At 43.7% G+C, this 18256-nt stretch overlaps 5 protein-coding genes across 9 annotated transcripts in view; 4 read left to right on the top strand and 1 right to left on the bottom strand.

Annotated features, from left to right (window-relative positions):
* Positions 1-52: 52 nt before the first annotated feature.
* LOC113202438 (elongation of very long chain fatty acids protein 1) lies at positions 53-4918 on the top strand. Its single transcript, XM_026416651.2, has 8 exons — positions 53-195; positions 2520-2732; positions 2818-3008; positions 3086-3166; positions 3248-3304; positions 3385-3490; positions 4062-4198; positions 4273-4918. The coding sequence occupies exons 2-8, from the start codon at positions 2675-2677 to the stop codon at positions 4447-4449; spliced, it is 807 nt and encodes a 268-aa protein (XP_026272436.1). The 5' UTR covers positions 53-195; positions 2520-2674; the 3' UTR covers positions 4450-4918.
* A 293-nt stretch (positions 4919-5211) lies between these two features.
* LOC113202434 (N-acetyltransferase ESCO2) lies at positions 5212-9255 on the top strand. 3 transcript variants are annotated; one of them, XM_026416644.2, is made up of 9 exons: positions 5212-5364; positions 5809-7039; positions 7122-7251; positions 7338-7502; positions 7586-7917; positions 8002-8206; positions 8353-8520; positions 8605-8819; positions 8898-9255. In XM_026416644.2, exons 2-9 carry the CDS (start codon positions 5817-5819, stop codon positions 9028-9030), a joined length of 2571 nt encoding a protein of 856 aa, XP_026272429.1. In that variant the 5' UTR covers positions 5212-5364; positions 5809-5816; the 3' UTR covers positions 9031-9255. The 3 variants fall into 3 exon arrangements, with proteins under 3 accessions (XP_026272429.1, XP_026272430.1, XP_026272431.1); XM_026416645.2 differs by having other exon boundaries at positions 5226-5364; positions 5812-7039; XM_026416646.2 differs by lacking the exon at positions 5212-5364 and adding an exon at positions 5395-5556.
* On the bottom strand, positions 9248-13275 carry LOC113202435 (probable ATP-dependent RNA helicase DDX43). 3 transcript variants are annotated; one of them, XM_026416647.2, is made up of 11 exons: positions 13109-13275; positions 12349-12656; positions 11977-12255; positions 11790-11899; positions 11434-11657; positions 11149-11314; positions 10948-11057; positions 10587-10867; positions 10263-10504; positions 10017-10179; positions 9248-9928 (listed from the first exon to the last, which is right to left on the bottom strand). In XM_026416647.2, exons 2-11 carry the CDS (start codon positions 12649-12651, stop codon positions 9704-9706), a joined length of 2103 nt encoding a protein of 700 aa, XP_026272432.1. In that variant the 5' UTR covers positions 12652-12656; positions 13109-13275; the 3' UTR covers positions 9248-9703. The 3 variants fall into 3 exon arrangements, with proteins under 3 accessions (XP_026272432.1, XP_026272433.1, XP_026272434.1); XM_026416648.2 differs by having other exon boundaries at positions 13021-13272; XM_026416649.2 differs by lacking the exon at positions 13109-13275 and adding an exon at positions 12821-12959.
* A 74-nt stretch (positions 13276-13349) lies between these two features.
* On the top strand, positions 13350-15902 carry LOC113202437 (TATA-box-binding protein). Its single transcript, XM_026416650.2, has 4 exons — positions 13350-13842; positions 14065-14198; positions 14273-14516; positions 14594-15902. The coding sequence occupies exons 1-4, from the start codon at positions 13579-13581 to the stop codon at positions 14867-14869; spliced, it is 918 nt and encodes a 305-aa protein (XP_026272435.1). The 5' UTR covers positions 13350-13578; the 3' UTR covers positions 14870-15902.
* A 386-nt stretch (positions 15903-16288) lies between these two features.
* LOC113202405 (insulin-like growth factor-binding protein complex acid labile subunit) overlaps positions 16289-18256 on the top strand; it is a 15141-nt gene continuing 13173 nt past the window's right edge. The window contains exon 1 of the mRNA XM_052267284.1: positions 16289-16554. Coding sequence (XP_052123244.1) covers positions 16545-16554 — 10 coding nt within the window. The 5' untranslated portion in view covers positions 16289-16544. The remainder of the gene's footprint in view (positions 16555-18256) is intronic.

The following is an 18256-nucleotide window of genomic DNA, read 5'->3' as shown; positions in this document are numbered from 1 at the left end:
GCCGGCGGGGCGGGCGAGCCGTGCTTTGTGGGGCGCCGGCCGGCTGGGTTGGGCGGAGCCGCGCCGCCCCGCGCTTCTGAGGCCATCAAGCAGTGCTCCAGCGAGGACACCCGGGACGCTGCCACCGCCGCCCCTGGGAGGACGCCCCAGGGAGGGGGGAGGTCTCTCAAAGGGGGCGCCGCTGTCAGGGCACGTGTAAGTACTTCCAGGCCAAAAAAAAAAAGAAGAAAAAGGGAGAGATCTGTCCTCCGGCCCGGATTCACCGCGCTCCAACCGCGTAGTGGAAGTATTAGGAGTATCAAAAAGACGAAAAAAGTTAGAGTTAAAAACTGAAACCGAAATTGAAAAGGATATTTCTTTCCGATCACGTTATAGATCAAAAATCTATAAAGTGGGGAGTGAGCTCCCCTCACGGCAGTCGTTGGTTGCTCATGTGATCGCGGGGACAGCCGCTTCCAACCGCAGCGGTCAGAACATGAAGCACGTGTAGCGATAACAGTGTCTCTACGAGCAGGGGCGTCGCAGAGGTAGGCTAGCCCGCAGTACAGCAATGCACTGAGGCGTTGCCTACCTATTAGGCGTTTCTATAGTATGCACTCGGCACCTCCGTGAAGTTGGCACCACCCATAGCCGATGGAAATTAGTGCTACTTCTTATCTTTTAGTGCTCAATTAGTGTGCGTTCAAACTGTACCGTTTCCAGAATTAGTGCTACCAAGGTAGGCGGTGCCAGCTTCACGCGAGCACCGCCCACTCAGGCTAGAAATTAGTGCTACTGCTTATCTTTTAGTGCTCAATTAGTGCTTTCGAACTGTCCTATTTTTAGAATTAGTGCCATTAAGGCTATCGTCAACTTTGGGGCTAAAATGCATCACCATGAGCAAAAGGTACAGGTAGTGTGGAAATGCCCCTGGAAATCCCCAATTAATAGCTATAAACTGCGAAAAGAAATGAATTCCGGACGATTCCGGGCGTTGTCGCGTTTTCGGTACGCACACACGAGGAAAGTTCTAAAACTGCTTCTAAATGCCAGTCCGTGACACACAGGCTAGCCTCGAGTCGCCCGAGCTGTAAAGCATAACAGATTTGCCAGCATCTACACTTTTCAACGCTCTTCAATAAAGTAGAGAATAACACACTATACTTTTGTTATACACTTTGGTGTGCTGCATAAGCGTGCAAAAGTTTCCGCACCCATAATTATGCACAATTCTTATGCAAAATTATGTACAAATTGGACATAGTTATGCGTGAAATTGTGCATATAATTATGGCTAAACAAATTTCCTCATACTAGAGAGCGTATTTAAAAAATGCTTAACCGGGGCATATGTTTTCAGAACGTAGTAAGCTATGAATTAAAATGTTCATCAGATTTTAGTGTTTACGAATCGTCAGTTACGGGCTGAGAGTGTACGCATTTGACCTTCGAGCTGCCGCGGGTCGCCTTGCCCCAGTCAGCTGACCCTGACCTGGGCCGACTCGCTCGCCTCGAGTAGATGGACTAGGGAATTCCGTGAGGGTATTAGGTTAACTTAATACTTAATGCGTCTCTAGTCGACGCATCCATCCCAGTGAGAAATAAAATATCAGATGACCAATCGGAACGATACCAGAAAAAGTGTCAGTTTCAGGTCCATTTCAATTTCGATCTGATGTGAACATTGACTAATTTCTGACATGACATCAAAACATGTGACCGTTTCGTCTGTCCATGACGTCAACTTTGCATGGGGCTTAAACGCATCACCATGAGCAAAAGGTACAGGTATTGTGGAAATGGCCCTGAAAAGCCCCAATTCAACAAAGTGCTTTTGTCGTTTGGTGATAGGACGCCACACTGGAAAAACTAATATTACCGAGGGAACGTTTCTTGACGCAACAAAACCAGGAAACGTTTGGTGATCCAACCTGTTTGTGATGGCCCTATCCTTTTGCATGGGGTAGGTTTCATCAGGAAACGTTACCTGGCTTGGTCACGTGCTGAAACGTTCCCTCGGTAACATTAGTTTCTCCATTGGCACCCTTTCACTTTAGTGTGCATAAGCGTACAGAGTTTTAGGCAGCCATAAGTATGCACAATTCTTATGCAAAATAATTATGTACGAATTGTATATAACTATGCACAAATTGTACACAGTTGTGCATGAAATTGTGCATAAAATTATGCTGGCCTAACCCAAGGAGGAATTTGAGCCCTGACTGTCAGCATGACGTCAAAATGGTCCCTCATTTTGACGTCTTTCTGCACTCATCCTGATGTCATTGTGACCAATGTTTGACTTATAGACGTCATAATGAGTCACAATGACGTCAGAATGAGTGCCGAAAGACGTCAAAATGGGGGACCATTTTAACGTCATGCTGACAGTCAGGGTTCAAATTCCTCCTTGGGAAAATCTTCCACAGCAAAATGCAGCGTTTAGTGTGAATCCGGAAAACACTTCTGTATAAGGGTGTACACCGCCCGGTCCTAGTTCGCCGGTTTAATGTAAACAAGTGATTCGATTAACAAATTAGGCCGCGCGAGCCCGTGAGCCCGTGCGAGCAGCGGACTGGCGCCAGTACTGCGGTGCGCGCCTCGTTGCCGACGCCGACGCCCCCGCGCTCGCGGCCACCAGTCCCGACCAGACTCACCCGCCGCCCAGCGCCAGCGCCCGTCACACACCGCCGCCATGGCGAAGCTGGTCCAGCAGATGGCCGACCTGTACGAGGTTGTCCAGAAACACGTGGGTCAGTGCAGCGCGCCCTTTACAACAGTGAAATCGCTCACACCATGCGGGGCGCTCCAATTCTCAGCCCACTTATTGCGTTGCAGATCCTCGATCCAAGGACTGGTTCATAACAAGCTCGATCCTGGTGCCCATCACGATCATAGCCGTGTACTTACTGATTGTCAAGCGGTGGGGCCCTCGGTTCATGGCGAACCGTGCGCCGTACAAGATCGAGCCCCTCGTCGCCGCCTACAACTTGAGCAACATATTAATCTGCACCTATCTGGTCTTCCGCGTAAGCAAACACTCTAGTGCACTTCTCGACAGCGGATCGCCCACTCACAATGACAAGTGCATCTATCTCTGTCGCAGAGCGTCCAGCTGTGGTTCAAGATGGACTACAGCTTCCTCTGCCAGCCGTTCGACAAGGAAGAAACGGAGGACAACCGCGAGGTAAAAAAAACTAGGTTCGATTTTCCTAAAATTAGGTAACGTCACATCTAATGACCGCTTTCCGTTACTTACTCTATGCAGTATGCAAATTTGGTCTGGGGTTACGCTGCCCTCAAAGTCTGGGATTTATTGGACACGGTGAGATTTTGTGGCACCTTAACAACCACTTACTGATCATTGTTACAGGGTAATACAAAAAGCCTTCTCTCTTTCCACAGATATTTTTTGTCTTAAGGAAGAAAGATAGACATGTCTCATTTCTCCATGTCTATCACCACAGTACGATGGTATTTGGAGGGTATCTAGGCTGCAAATTTATTTTAAGTGAGTGGCTATCCACACAATTTGAGTTATCTCTGGATAAGAAGAAATCTGCAAAGAACCTGTGAACCATCATGGCAGCCAGTCCTTGTGCCGGTCGTTGTGGCCGTTGAGGCTTGTCACATCCCAGTCAGAATTTTTTTATACGATATCGTTTCGACATCGGTTTTCACGTCGTTAGCGATACTAAGTACCGGGTGTAACTGAGAATGCGCAACAGTGCTGCGGGTTTGCCTACCCAGCCCCTGCAGCCCTGGCGGGTATGCAATCCCGCAACACTGTTGCGCATTCTCAGTTACACCCGGTTCAGCGGGGCCAACAATCAGTGTGGCTTTTCGACAAGACAAAAGACGTCAAAGCGACATCGACCCCCCCCCCCCACTATAGTATCCCTGACGACGTGAAAACCGATGTCAAAACCATATCGTAGGAAAAATTTCTGCCTGGGAATCCACGTTTCTTTTTGCCCGGAGATAGCTCGAACTGTCCGAATAAATTGCACCGTCTTTAAAGGGCGGTTTTTGCCGGCGCGAACAGGCGCGATCCTAATCCGATCTTGTAATTCTGTGCCCAGATGGAGGTCTGACCTTAATCGGTGTCATCAATTCATTTGTGCACATCGTCATGTACTCGTATTACCTATACACGACGTTGTTCCCCAACAGTCGTCCCAGTTTAGGAGTGAAGAAGTCAATAACCTTGCTGCAGTTGGTACGTAATTGAATGATGTCCGAAAAGCTGATATCTTAACGATTTTTTTCTGAACACTGTTTTTTTTTTCACAGACTCAGTTTACTATTTTGATCATTCATAATATTTTACCATTTCTACAACCTAATTGCGAAGTTGAAAGATTCTGGTGTTTAGTCCTGCTGGTGCAAGCAAGCTTCATGTTTGCCATGTTCGCGGACTTCTACATCAAAAACTACACGACAGCCAAAGAGGCGAAAAAGATGAACTAGCTATCAACAACCGAGAGGTGTACTTAGAACTTTGCTGAAGAAAGCGCCTCGATGTTGAAGACAGAACCGTTTCCATTCGATCCCTCGGAAAAATACCGTCATCTGGGGCTACTTTGTATTGTTTGAAGACCGATTGCTGAGTTTTTAGGTGTCAACCAGGAAAGAGGTGAAAAGGAGAAAACTCTCCAGTTGATTTCCAGCAAAATGAGCCTCAAGGAACGAGGGAATTCCAATCGCGATTGGTCACGATGACGTCAAGTGCCAAGAGTGTATTCAGAGAAAACGACGGCCTGAGACAGTTTAAACTTACTCACAGTTCAGCGCCATTAAGCGATTTGGGTTTTTGTTGTTTTTTTGTGCATCAATAATTATTTATTTTTTAAAATTATTTCGTTGTTTTTTCATGTATATTTCATTTTAATGTGTATTTCATGTAACTATAATAATAATAAATCTACTACTACCAGGAGTCTTCTGCTACTACTGATTAAGTATTTGTCTATGTATAAACAGTTTCTAGTACTTCAGCGAAAGCGCGCGTGCGCTCGGCAAAGCGCGCCAAACAGTAGTTCACGAGATTTCCGCTGCTATACAAACATAAAATTAAATTCCCGACTATGTCGTATCAAGATTTCGAAACAACTTTAACATCTTTCCTTTCTTTTAAATTGTCTTCTCGTTGAATAAAGTAACCATTGTTTATTATTATTATTCTCTCAAGATTTATTTGACAACCGATTTATGGTTTTATGGACCCATTTAGAGTAGATACTTCTAGAAGGCGCATACAGCATCTCTTTCAAAACAGTTGATTTCACGCGGGAACAAGTAGCGTTTCAGCACGTTCATCTTGTTGTTTACTTGAATGCTTGAATGCTTTTCACATCGGCTTGTTTAAGTTTGTTCGAGGTTGAGGTGTGTAATTTTTGTGCTACAATTCTAATTGTCCCTTATATATCTCCCCGGCACAACCTTTTACTCAAAATGAACCTTTAAAGTATTATCTTCGCCGGTGAAGCAACAAGCAACAAGCGTCGTCCGGACCATTTGAGCCTATTTGTCCATTGTTTCCTAGTAGTTTTTCTGTGTTCTTTTTCTCGTCGCAAGGTAGATCTTTTTGAACGCCCCTCCCCCTCCTCCATTTATCTCATCTTCTATTCTCTGTAGAGAAATTATTTGAATGTTTTGAACCGGGGATAACCTTTTCATATCTTGTGTACGTCTTTATTTCCGACCTAACCGTACAAAAGTAATACACATAGGACACCATTTCGTATTGAATCAAAAACATTCCCAAGTTCTGGTTCTGTTGCCATTAGCTTTGTAAACTCACCTATACTGAAATTGTTGTTGTTCCAGCAGTCACCATGGCTGATTGCCAAGCTCTCCCAGATGCCATGATGGAGCTTGAAACTCCCAAAAAATTGCTGTCCCCGGAACCATCTACTCCTCGTAGATCTGAAAGAAAAAGAGCATTGTTTCCTTCAGCAAGCCCTCAGACAAGTGATCTTGGTCACATGTCCCCTCTTGGTTCCTCACCAGACCGATACAGTTCTGCTCCAGCGTCACCAGACTCTTTAACCTTCAGTCCTGCAAAGAAGCTGTCTCTACCTGTGTCTCCATTTGGTCGCAAGGTGTCAGCTGTCAAGGCACTGTCCAGAGAATCTCCACGCAAGCAGTTCTCATTACTCTTTGCTCAAAAGAGTAAGTTTAAGACTGAAAGTTCTTCTGGCCAGAAGATTACCCCTTTAACTCCCAGAGTAGATGTTGGTCATAGCCAACCATTGAAAACATTGGATAACTTAAGTGAGATTGTACCAGTTGATCAGTTAGAGCAAACAGTTCTCTCTGTTATGAGTGAGAGTGACTGTCCAGAGTCTCCAGATCATACCCCTGGAACAACTCCTCACAACAAGGAAATGTTCAGAGCCAGGTCTGATGTATCACCATCGCAACCGTTGACTCCTTCCAAACGACGCAGTATGCCTGCATCCTGTTCTGGATCTACTACATCAACCTCTCCTCACAGTCCTGAGAGAAAACGAAGAGTCTCTTTGGAATCTAGATCAAGAAGTGCTGGAGCAGAATTGCCCAAAGCTCGAACTTCTTTATTCTCCATTGGAAATCGTTCTTCAGGTGCTAAAAGACCAAGAGATGATGGTGTTTATCTTACTGGGAGGAACATTAAGCGAAGGAAGGTGTATGGAGAAATTAATGCTGGAGTTAAAACAGGAATACGTCGACCCCCTAAAGTCAAGGCAAAAGTCAGTTCCTCTTCTGCCAAGAAACAAGGAAAAATCAAGTCCATTTGGGATGTTGGACCAAAGTCTACCACTAAGAAGAAAAGTCTTTCGCCCATCAAAATACCTAAGATGAGTCTTCTTGCTAAACAAGTCAAACTCTCAGATGAAGAAATAGCTTCCCAGTCGGCTTCAGCTTCTCTTCAAGTCCGATCCAAACGGAATTTGCCTCAGGAAGAAGTTGAGGAATCTGAGGAATCAGAACCAGATGTAGAACCAGATCCCTCCAAACGTTTTTTCAAGAGAGGGAAACCTCGTTCTGCTACTATTACTCTCTCCAAAAATATTAAGTAAATTTTCTAGTGATTTGCATTTTTTTTATTTTTGCTTTAAAATGTTATTTTTTTATACTAATGCATCATTTTTATTTAGAATCAAGGTTCATAAAGGGAAGTTTACAGTGGATAAATCAACACCAGCACCCCCAGCTAAGCGCAGACGACAGCTGTACAACCAAGACAAACACATCCAAGCAATTAATTCCTTTGATGACAGCGAGGAGGTAAGATTTGTCACATCATTGGCAGCTAGTTATTTTCCTAATTTTGTTTGTGTTTGCTACTTATGTATTTTCTTTCTTTTTTCCAGGATGTTGCAGCCAGTACAAGAAGTGAAGTCCAAAATATTTTAGAGAAGCTGGCAGAGGACAAGAGCACATCTCCTGAATCTCTACCTGCTGTGGCAGTCCCACACCATCCTGTGAATGAAATCTCAACAATTGAAGAGCCATTAGTGGCCTCAGCTCCTAGAAAGGTACACCTATATCTTCAACTATAGAGCTTTATGATATTTGTTTGAAATCTAATCTTTTCAGCTTATTTGTCCTTTTGTTGTAGGCTGATTCACCTGTGTCAAGCAGCCCAGTAAGGGTTCCGGAATCACTTGAGAGCCTTATGAGTCCTCTGAGCCAGCTTGCCTCCTCCACATCCACATTAAGTATTAATGTTGGAGGGGATACGCTACGTTTGACTGAAGCTCAAGTTAAAGCTTTAACTGCAGTACCTGATGTAGTCATGGAAGATGATGACCTTCCCCTTTGTGAGCCTCTTCCTGAAGAGACTTCTGAAATCAATGAAGCAAAAGAAAATGTGATATCTTCAGCCACTGAAAATGAATCAACACCAGTGAAATACTTCCCTATCTTCAGCAGCAATTTTTCCCATCAAAAGTGAGAATTTGAGAAATTTCATAATCTGTTTTGACTTATACAGTTTGTTTATTTTTTTGGCTAAATGAGAAAGTATTTTTTCAGAGTTCCTCTTTCACCCACTTTGGCTAAACGTAAGAGATCACTCTTGCGTGCTATCGGAAATGATCAGTATCAACTTGATGCCGGTCAGAAGCGATTCGGTGCTACAGAATGTGGTACCTGCTCAGCAATTTATCAAATGGGCGAACCTGAAGATGAGCTTGCCCACAAGGAGTTCCATGACGCTGTGAAAGACCTTAGATTTATGGTAAGATGGTTGAGTTATTTTGTTGAGACATTTATTTACTGAAGGTCATTTAATCCTATTCTATTACATTACAACAAATCTATCTGCTTCATTATCTGTACGGAAGTTATTTGATTTAAATACTACAATGTATTTTTTTCTTGTAGGGCTGGAAAAATGAAAATGTTGTTGGGGAGTATGGAAGAAACAGAGTGATTGTAATAAGACCTGGTGATCCAAAAGTTTGGTGGAATAAGGCAATGGAAATTCTGAATGTGGTTGATAAAGATCTTGGATTTGCTGAAGGCGTGACCTGTGACCCAAATCATTCAATGGTAAGGAATGAAGTAAACATAGACTTAAAAATACTGATATTATACCTCCTGTTCTAAATATATTTTTGTATGTCCTTTATTTAGGTTTACTTGTACATATCTGACAAGAGTGTTGTTGGTTGTCTCTTGGCTATTCCCTTGAAGAAAGCCAACAAGATGGTACCAACAGCTGCTGAAACTGAAGGTATAGATTGCTGCACTGCTGAAGAATATGCTGTAAAGTGCGGTGTGAGTCGTATTTGGGTTCACCGGCCCCACAGGCGTAACAACATTGCCAGTAACCTGATGGATTGCATGAGGTATTTTCCAAGCTGCTGTTTTTTTTTTTTTAATATTAATGTAAAGTGAAGGCGCTAATGTTTGACTTTGCATTTCAGGAAAAACTTCATTTTTGGACATGTATTGTCATTGGCAGAAATTGCTTTCTCTTCTCCAACCACTTTGGGGAAGTCTTTTGCTGAGCATTACACTGGTTGCAAAGATTATTATGTGTACACCTCCACATCTTAAAACTGGAGACGAGATGACTTGTCTGGCATTTTATTGCCCTATGGATCCTGACTCTACATGTGTCCTTTAACTTGTATTAAGTTTTGATTGCATGCATGCATGTAATGTTTTAAGACAGTTCTGAAAGAAACAGAAATCTTCAATCACTAACTCTTGTAGTTTGCTTTTTCTTCAATCAAATGTGTTTGGTGGAAGACATCAATAAAATTTTACTCAATGAAACAAGACAGTATTTTATTATTTGAAAATAATAGAAAAAATAATAATTCTATGTGGCAGTATTACCTCCCATCAATGTAAAATAATTTGAACTTGTTGCTCAGTCTTCATGTACACTTTGTTAAACAATTCAAAGATATTTTACTCCACAGAGCAAAGAGATGTTTGATAAATCTCAACCTGTGGGATTGGACACTATCACATGTTCTCTATCTTTGGTCTCAATAGGAAGTGAAATGATGCAAACCCTGAAGTCACAATATTTAAAAAATTGAATTGATTGTCTATCTCAAAGAATACTGATTTATAGTAACAAGTCTTACAAAGGGACGGATAGAAGAAATACATGCGTCAGCTGAATTTACAAATACAAACTTAGTAAAATAAGGCAAGATCCATACTTCCATAAATTCTGGAGGAATAAAAATATTATGGCGGAATGTGCAGAGAAAAACTACCATTTATTCCTGCCGCCACCGCCATATCCGCCACCTCCGAACCCACCGCCATCATCTCTTCTTCCGCTTCCGCGTCCACCTCCAAATCCACCGCCATCATCTCTCCTCCCCCGTCCACCTCCGCGTCCACCACCCCCTCTCCGGTCTCCACCTTCCCTTGCTCTACGTTCTTTCATAGCTTCGAACCTCTCAGCCATTTCGAAAAGCCCTTCAGGCACTTCCTGTAACAAAAATATATCATGCAAAAATCAAACTACCATGAAATATTTAGTTAAAAGTTAGAATAACAGAACATTTGAGAAACTATACCTGAGCAGCTTCTTCCAGAATTGGAATCAATTCTTTGGCACTACCCCAGTCGCCTCGAGTGAAATATGAAATAGCTGTGCCAGTCTTACCAGCTCTACCTGTGCGCCCCACTCTGTGAACATATTCTTCGATGTTCCTTGGAAAGTCATAATTTATAATGTGGCTGGAAAGAGAATGAGCAAAGTCAGAAAGTGGTATAAGACTGGAAATATATCAGGAATTACCTAGTGTATTCCTTGTACTTACGTAACATCCTGGATGTCAATGCCTCTTGAGGCAACATCAGTAGCAATTAATATATTGACTTCACCACTTTGTAAATCTGCTAAGGCCTGTTCCCTATCAGCCTGTTCCCTATCTCCATGCAAGGTTTGCACTGAGATATTCTGCAAAGCCATTTCAGATGCAATGTCATCTGCCCGAGTCTTCCTTCCCACAAAGACAATAGCCTTGTCTTTTTCCCCCATACTTGTAAGAAAGTCAATCAACTGAAATCCATGACAACCATCAATTAATGACAAATACAACAAATTAAATAACATAGATATGAATTCAAAGAACACTTCTTACCTTATCCTGCTTCTCCTCCTCTGCAACTAATTCTATCACTTGAGTAACTGAGTGGCAGGCAGCCAAATCTAGGGTGCCAATGAAAACCTGTACAGGATCTTTCATGTATGACTGTGCAAGCCTCCTGACACCTTCAGGCCAAGTTGCACTAGTCATTATAGTCTGTCTATCAGGGCGTACATCAAGAAGAGTTTTCCTTATCTGAGGCTCAAAGCCCATATCAAGCATTCTGTCTGCTTCATCCAGTACCAAGTAGGTGACTGATGACACATCAATCGCCTCTGTTGAAAGGGGACATTAAAGATAGTGAGGTAACAAGTATTTTAGAGTACTCGTAATTAAGCAGGGAATGTATATTTACCAGCAGCACAGAGGTCATTTAATCTCCCAGGAGTCGCAATTATAATTTCAACGCCTTTCTTGCAGACATTCATTTGAGCGCGACGGTCTCCTCCACCATAAACGCATACACTGGTGTGAAAAGAATTATAACAATTACAACATAGATGGATACAGGAAATAGACTGATTGAAAAAAGAATGAATAACCCCTAAAGACAGACCTTTTGATTCCTCGGTAACTATATTTGCTGACTTCTTTTTCAATTTGTAAAGCCAATTCTCTGGTGGGCGCCAGTACTAGACAGTTGGCTCCACCACGTTGAGATCGAGGAATTGGTTGATTATCGATATGGATTAGGGCAGGCAGCAAGAAAGCCAAAGTCTTTCCTGTTGATAAAATAAGAAAAAAGTGCCAGGAAATTAATACAGATACGTAATTTATTAAGAATTATCATGAAGAAAAGAAAAGAAAAGAAAAGATAACAAAGATAAACATCTGGCTTTACCTGAACCTGTTTGTGATATTCCTATCATATCTTGTCCACTAAGAAGAATAGGCCATGCCTGGCACTGAATAGGAGAGGGTTTAGAAAATCCCTGCTTGTAAATTTCAGTCAGAATATCTGGGTAGGGATGGAATGCCTGTTCAAAAGTCTTGACAGGATTTGGAATAGGTTTTCTGCCTGTATCCTTGAAAACATATCCCACTTGAATATTATTACTCTCCAATCTAAAAAGAAAAATAGAACAAAGGGTGTGTCATTGGACAAGAAATTCCTAGAAAAATTATTATTTGGCCATGGAGCTGCAAGTCCTCCAAATAGAGCTACTAAGCAGAGTTACTGAACATAACGACAAATACCTGTACATTTCTACCTCATCAATGGACATATTAGCCACTTCTGGATCTTCTTGATAAAAATCTTTTATCATGGGTGGAAGAGATGCCAAGCGTTTTGTTTGGTACTCATCCTAAAATCAAGTATATAAGTAATAGGGAATACAAAGACAGACGGTAATTTCAATCAATAATAATATAAAATACGTACATGTGCTTTGTTGATTGAGTCCCAGTCTATCATAGGAGCTGGCTGACTTAAGAGCCCATTTATTTCTGACATGTCAGCAGAAGCGTAATTACTACTTCCTCCATAATTGTCTCTTCCATGTGTGCTGTTACCCCCATATGAGTTATTCCCACCATATGAACTGTTTCCACCACCTCTACGGTTATCAGATGAATTGATAACTTCATCTATGAGCTCTTTGGCTTTCTCCTGAGCTTCTTGAGATCCAGAAATGACAACAGTACTTTCATCACGATTTACCTAAGAAACATCAAGTTAACAAAACTTTGTACAACCTCTCAGCAGGTGGACGCCCAAATAATTGGGACTATTGAACATTAGATAACAACTTACCTTGATCCGAGCACCAGATTGGTCTTGCAGCTCATTTATTTTTGATCCGCCACGTCCTATGATACGTCCAAGGTATTGAGAGTCCACATTCATAGTTGTGGCTTCACTTGAACCATTACCCTGTCCTCCCCATCCTTGGCTTTGTTGACTGTCATTTTCATTGTTTCTGTCTCGCCAGTTACCATTGCGATTACCATCATTTCTCCTAGCACCACCACGGCCTCCTCTTGTTCTCCCACGGAAAGAATCTTGCCATTCAGTATTACTTGCTGGAGCATTTCCATCATCCCAGTCGTCACACATGATGTCTGAAACAATAATTAATATTTAGGAAAGAAGGCAATAGCTGGAAGACTTTAAAGTGAAAAAGGTGGTATTAAATCATACAAGAGTGGGTAAAAACAGAGATGGTGAAAGCAGTGAAAGTGGTTAAATGAGAACAAGGAAGTGCTGAGGTAGCCACAAGCCTTACAGGGGACGAACAGGTGGAAAGGTGGGCAAAGTTGCACAATAGGTAAAACGAGTACTTTGAAGGTTAATATTCAGAAGACACGCACGAAGTAGGACCACAAAAAAACGGTGTTAACAAACACACGACAAATATTGAGTGAAGTGTAGTGAGAGCATGAGAGAAATTAGAGCTAGCAGTTCTACGGAACATGGGAGGTGTACCTTGTAAATAGGCACCGGGCGCTGAACAATAGGAAAGAGCTCGGCGGCTTTCTCACACTTCGGGCAAAGCACGAGGATGGACACTTACTTGCTTTACTTGTCTGATCAGAGATATATCCGATGACAACGTCGAATATCTTTTAATTAACACAATTTCTTGGGCTAAAATTCTGGACTTGAAAGAACATTCAACCGCGCCATACTACTCACGGCCCAGAAGATGACAAAGAATGCGTTGGTACAAGGTTGGTATAGGGACGATGCGGTAGCACTTCCGGTCTGGGGTGTAAGGAAAAAGGGAGAAGATTTGAAGAAGATTGCTTGTAGATCGGTGTGTTTTGTTTTCAGTACGGAAAGGCGCAGAAAAATTGGAGGTTGGTTGGTTTTGTGTTGTGATGTCTGAAGCCTGCCCGATAACGACACCGAATCGTACTCATTCATTGAGAAAATGTCGTGAACGATTGAGTTTTGCGGGGTGGCAAGGGAAAGGCAAACTTCGTGATTGATTGTATAGGAGTATTGAGTTTATAGTGAAAGTGAAAAATATACAACGTCAACATGGATCAAATGCTGCCGAGTCCATCGGCTTTCAGCATCCCAAGTATTGGGACCCCTCTTCATCAACCAGAGGAAGACCAAATGATCCTTCCACATGCTCAACAACAACAGCAACATAATCTCCAGTCCTCAAACAGCATGGGAGGCGGTCTTCCTTCCTTGGGAGGACCGTCCTCAATGATGACTCCTCATAAAATGCACACTTATGCCCCTTCAGTGGCCGGATTTCAAACACCTCATAGTATGATGCAGCCTCAGACACCAGTAAGTAGGATCCGTTGTGCATGATTATTCTTCAAAAATTATCAATCGTTAAATTTTATCAAAGTGTGCTATCCTAGTGTGCATCACAAGCTTTAATTATACATCGTTCAGTGCTGAAACGTCTTCTGCTTAGAACATTTACATAATATAATCAAATACACAATGTGTGCTGCATCAAATTATTCCATTTGCCATAAGTAAATTATTTTCTTATCTTTTCAGCAAAACATGATGTCTCCAATGATGGTCGGACCTCCAAGTCACCCACCCATACCTTCAATAGGTCCATCAACGCCTGGTCCCATGACCCCTATGACACCAGCTTCTGCAGATCCTGGAATTGTTCCTCAGTTACAGTAAGTTTTCCTCATAGTTGAAATTTTTGTCAGTACATTGGGTTATGTTTTTCTCAACATTTTTTTTATTTTAGGAATATTGTTTCAACAGTGAACCTTAATTGTAAGCTTGAGTTAAAAAAGATTGCTCTTCATGCAAGAAATGCCGAATACAATCCAAAGCGATTTGCAGCTGTTATCATGAGGATAAGAGAACCAAGAACTACTGCCCTGATTTTTAGTTCTGGTAAAATGGTCTGCACTGGTGCTAAAAGTGAAGAAGATTCTAGATTAGCAGCCAGAAAATATGCAAGAATTATTCAAAAGCTTGGATTTCCTGTTAGTATTCATTTTTGTTAAGTTGAATCAGTTACAATGTGGTTTTCATAATCTGACAATTTCTTACTATTTTCCAGGCTAAATTTTTGGACTTCAAAATTCAGAACATGGTTGGCAGCTGTGATGTGAAGTTCCCTATTCGCCTAGAAGGGTTGGTTCTTACGCACGGACAGTTCAGCAGTTATGAACCTGAATTGTTTCCAGGTCTCATATATCGTATGGTTAAACCTAGAATTGTGCTATTAATATTTGTTTCTGGTAAAGTGGTATTAACAGGTGCTAAAGTAAGACAAGAAATTTATGATGCGTTTGATAATATTTATCCCATTTTAAAAAGTTTCAAGAAGCAGTGACTTTTTTTTATTTCAATTTCAAGACTGTTTGTAGCTTTTGATCTAAAAAATTATCAGTGTTTTCTTTCTATTTTGAAGTAGTCCAAAATATTTTGGTGCTTTTAATTATTCTTTTTTTCCTTGTTCTGTACATGGCATGACTGATTCATGTAAAAAGTTCCACAGAGCTACACTTTTTGATGAGACACTATTTGAAAACAAAGAAACTAAAATATTTTTCTATTTAAATGTAACTCAAGTTTTCTTTGGCAGTTAATGCAAGTAACTTTAAGTGCAATGATACAGGACCAAAGCCTTTGACTTCTAGGTTTAGTTGATCTCATTCTATTAAAAAAAAATATGTTATGACAATGGCTTTTGTCTGAGTTTCTCATCAATGTACAATGGCACAGAAAAGTTCCTCATTTGTTAATGTTGAAGAGATTTTGTTTGTGCCATCACATCTGTAATTAAAGAGTGATATTTCAATGAATTGTTAATTGTGAGAATTTCTAAGTATGAATTTACTTGCTCTATGCTATCATCCATTAGAAGTACTTATGTGATTATTGTATTATTAATATAGACTTCAAGTTACACATGGGATATCATTTGGTTTGTTCTCAAATCTCAATCTACATGCATTGTGATGGCAGTCAAGTCAGTATCACTCAAGGTCAGTTCATAGCTTTACCAGTTCTAATTTTCAGTTTTATCACTGTTATGGTTGTATAAACACTGTACCTATGTAAATTTTTTTTAATTTTAAAGTTTTTCTTGATGAACCAATGCAATGCTTAGATTTTGTGTATATTTCATATAAATAGCTAGCAGTTTTCTTTCACGGCATTGCAACTTGGTCCAAGGTTTACAAGCGTAACTATTCTAAACTATGTCATAAGTGTAAATTTGATAGCTGTTTATATCAGTGTGTGGGATTTTTATGTATATTATCTTTGTACCATGTAAATATTACCACAAATCATTTATTATAATGTGCCTTTGTATGTTTGAAAACATTTGTTGGTTTATTACAGTCAAACTTAAATCTGAATTGCTAGTTTTCATTTTCGATCCCAAAGTTTTGTGCTTGGCGCCCGTTTTTCACTTTGTCGGTCACGTACGTCACAGCCCCTGAAAGTAGGTCAGTTGCACACCGGCAGGATCTCGCTCTTGCCCCTGTGGACTGTCCCTCCCTGTTCCCAAGCATCCACTGTACGTACAACTTCCCGGATTCTGAAGACGCCACAAATGAACATCTTTGGTTGCGCTTTTTGTTCTGAGGAGAGAACCATTCATATCCGATATCGGTGGCAACTGGTCGAGGGGGCCGTGAGGCGGATAGGGAGGGGGAAGGGGCTTAACTCCCCCCGGGCTGGCGCTCGCTGCTCGCCCCTCCCTCCGCCACCGCGCCGCGCCACGCCGCGCCGCCGCGCAGTCAACTGTCGGCCGCTTTCACGCGCGCCTCGCGTCGCCTACACCGCGCTGTTGCTGCTGCTCTGCTGCTGCTGCCCAGGCCTGCGCTGGCCTCGCGCTCCTGACATATTTCGTGCCGTGCTCGACGGCTGCGCGCGCCCCGGGGCGTTCCTCCGCGGTGTTCCAGTGCCTCACGGTGGACTGCATGCATTGCCGCCCGGGAAGGCCCCCTCAGCGCGGACGGGAGGACTGTCATGGGGCCAACGCCAGCGGCTCGTAGATGAGCGCGGGTGAGTACGAGTGCGGAGGTGGGGGGGGGGGGGGTGCGAGGAGGGCCACCGCGCGCCTGACGTCCCCGGGGAACACCACTCGCTGCACTTCTTAATTTGTTTCTCTTTGAGACAAGATTCCAAGTCTTCTGTTTACAGAGACCTCGACAGAGATAATTACACCGAGCTGGAACGCATCGCAGTCAAAACACCCAGACTAAGGATTTAACTTTTGACAAGTTCAAAAGACGCAATCGTGATCAATTGGAGGGATTTGGGAGAGTGTCTTGTCATGATTATGACACCGTCAGTGTGGTGCTATGGATGCTGATTCGTAGACACCTGTGGATGCACGATACCGTCGGCGTTGCGGTTGTCGAGTGTCGGCGAGCCGGGTCTCGCTTGCTCATCGCCGGGGTGACGCGCCGCTGGCGACCCCGCGAGGACAGCCCTGGACGTAGACTAGAGGGCCCGACGGCCACGCCGCTGCTCCGCACTGCTCCGCCCCAGTCCAGCTCCAGGAGGTTCGAGATGTGTGCCGGCTCAAGGCTGTCTGGTTTTGGACTTTGTCGCGCTGCCTTGGGGCGGGGCGGCCGGGCGGGCCAGGCCAGGTCGGGCGCCTGGAGGAGGTGGAGGTGACTAGGGCGCCTCGGGGAGGTGGAGGTGACTAGGGCACCACTCGGGCGTTGAGGTCTCCAGCCGGGCTAGCACGACCTCGAGTAGCGAGCGCGGCGCAGCGCAGCGCCTTTACGCCGTGCAGGGTATGCACTGCATCCACGCACCTGTGTGCAACGGGCCTGCCCACCAGGAGGGCGCCGTGCTGGGTAGGCAGTACAGCCACGCACCTGTGTGCAACGGGCCTGCCTACCAGGAGGACGCCGTGCTGGGTAGGCAGTACAGCCACGCACCTGTGTGCAACGGGCCTGCCTACCAGGAGGACGCCGTGCTGGGTAGGCAGTGCAGCCACGCACCTGTGTGCAACGGGCCTGTACACCCACACATACCCGTGCTCTGTTGCGCGTCAGCAGCGTCAGTCCCACCGACCCGGATCGAAATTGCGTCTCATCTCCATAGGAAACCGTAAGGCGTACGGACGCTCGAATTAAGATTGCCCGAGTCTCGCACCGTGACGCGTTGGTCGGAGCAGGCAAGTTCCAGAGCGGACTGGGCCGGCGGCGCGTACTCACGCAGTAGTGCAGTTAGAGCGCTATGGACAATTAAAGAAAACTTCTAAGTACTAAAAAAAATGAAAACTTTTGCTCGGCGCATGCCGATAATAAAGCCGTCGACCGGCTGCCGACGGTCTCTGCGATGAATCAAATAAACTGAACGCGCCGTTCCACAGTAGCACAATTCGTTACTTAATGATTTGGCTGAGAGTCACTTGCATAACATCTAGCACTAATAATTTTTAATGTGCTGAAATTTCATTGAACCGATTTTCGGAAACCACAAACCCAGCACCAACTTTGGTCTTCTGTCTGGAGGATAAGTGCTTCTCCCCTTCAACAGGTCCGGCCTAGATCCCCCGAAGGTGTTTCCCTCTCAAGGATGTCTTACACCTCATCGCTCCGCCCCTCCGCCGGGACCGGGACGTATCAGAGCGCCCGAGCGGGGCTGGAAATAGCCAGTCGATCCGCTACAGACCCGCCCGTCTTTTGTTTCCAGCCGGTGCATTACGTTGTCGTTACGCCGTGCGTGCCGGCCGCGGGCGAGGGGGGGG

The sequence above is a fragment of the Frankliniella occidentalis genome, unplaced genomic scaffold (genome assembly GCF_000697945.3).
Source record: "Frankliniella occidentalis isolate FOCC.00 unplaced genomic scaffold, Focc_3.1 Scaffold49, whole genome shotgun sequence".
NCBI classification, from domain to species: domain Eukaryota; kingdom Metazoa; phylum Arthropoda; class Insecta; order Thysanoptera; family Thripidae; genus Frankliniella; species Frankliniella occidentalis.
Note: the sequence above shows the minus strand (reverse complement) of the source record. Positions and strands in the feature narration are given on the sequence as shown.

Excerpts from the sequence above, each read along its gene's own strand:
- LOC113202437 (XM_026416650.2), top strand. The coding sequence starts at position 13,579 with ATGGATCAAATGCTGCCGAGTCCATCGGCTTTCAGCATCCCAAGTATT. Across the intron at positions 13,843-14,064 it reads TGATGCAGCCTCAGACACCA|CAAAACATGATGTCTCCAAT; the intron begins GTAAGTAGGATC and ends TTATCTTTTCAG. Across the intron at positions 14,199-14,272 it reads GGAATTGTTCCTCAGTTACA|GAATATTGTTTCAACAGTGA; the intron begins GTAAGTTTTCCT and ends TTTTTATTTTAG.
- LOC113202435 (XM_026416647.2), bottom strand. The coding sequence starts at position 12,651 with ATGTGTGACGACTGGGATGATGGAAATGCTCCAGCAAGTAATACTGAA. Across the intron at positions 10,505-10,586 it reads AGGAGGAGAAGCAGGATAAG|TTGATTGACTTTCTTACAAG; the intron begins GTAAGAAGTGTT and ends CATGGATTTCAG. Across the intron at positions 9,929-10,016 it reads TTCTGGAAGAAGCTGCTCAG|GAAGTGCCTGAAGGGCTTTT; the intron begins GTATAGTTTCTC and ends TTTTTGTTACAG.
- LOC113202438 (XM_026416651.2), top strand. The coding sequence starts at position 2,675 with ATGGCGAAGCTGGTCCAGCAGATGGCCGACCTGTACGAGGTTGTCCAG. Across the intron at positions 3,167-3,247 it reads AAACGGAGGACAACCGCGAG|TATGCAAATTTGGTCTGGGG; the intron begins GTAAAAAAAACT and ends TACTCTATGCAG. Across the intron at positions 3,305-3,384 it reads TCTGGGATTTATTGGACACG|ATATTTTTTGTCTTAAGGAA; the intron begins GTGAGATTTTGT and ends CTCTTTCCACAG.
- LOC113202434 (XM_026416644.2), top strand. The coding sequence starts at position 5,817 with ATGGCTGATTGCCAAGCTCTCCCAGATGCCATGATGGAGCTTGAAACT. Across the intron at positions 7,918-8,001 it reads AGCAATTTTTCCCATCAAAA|AGTTCCTCTTTCACCCACTT; the intron begins GTGAGAATTTGA and ends GTATTTTTTCAG. Across the intron at positions 8,521-8,604 it reads GTGACCCAAATCATTCAATG|GTTTACTTGTACATATCTGA; the intron begins GTAAGGAATGAA and ends TCCTTTATTTAG.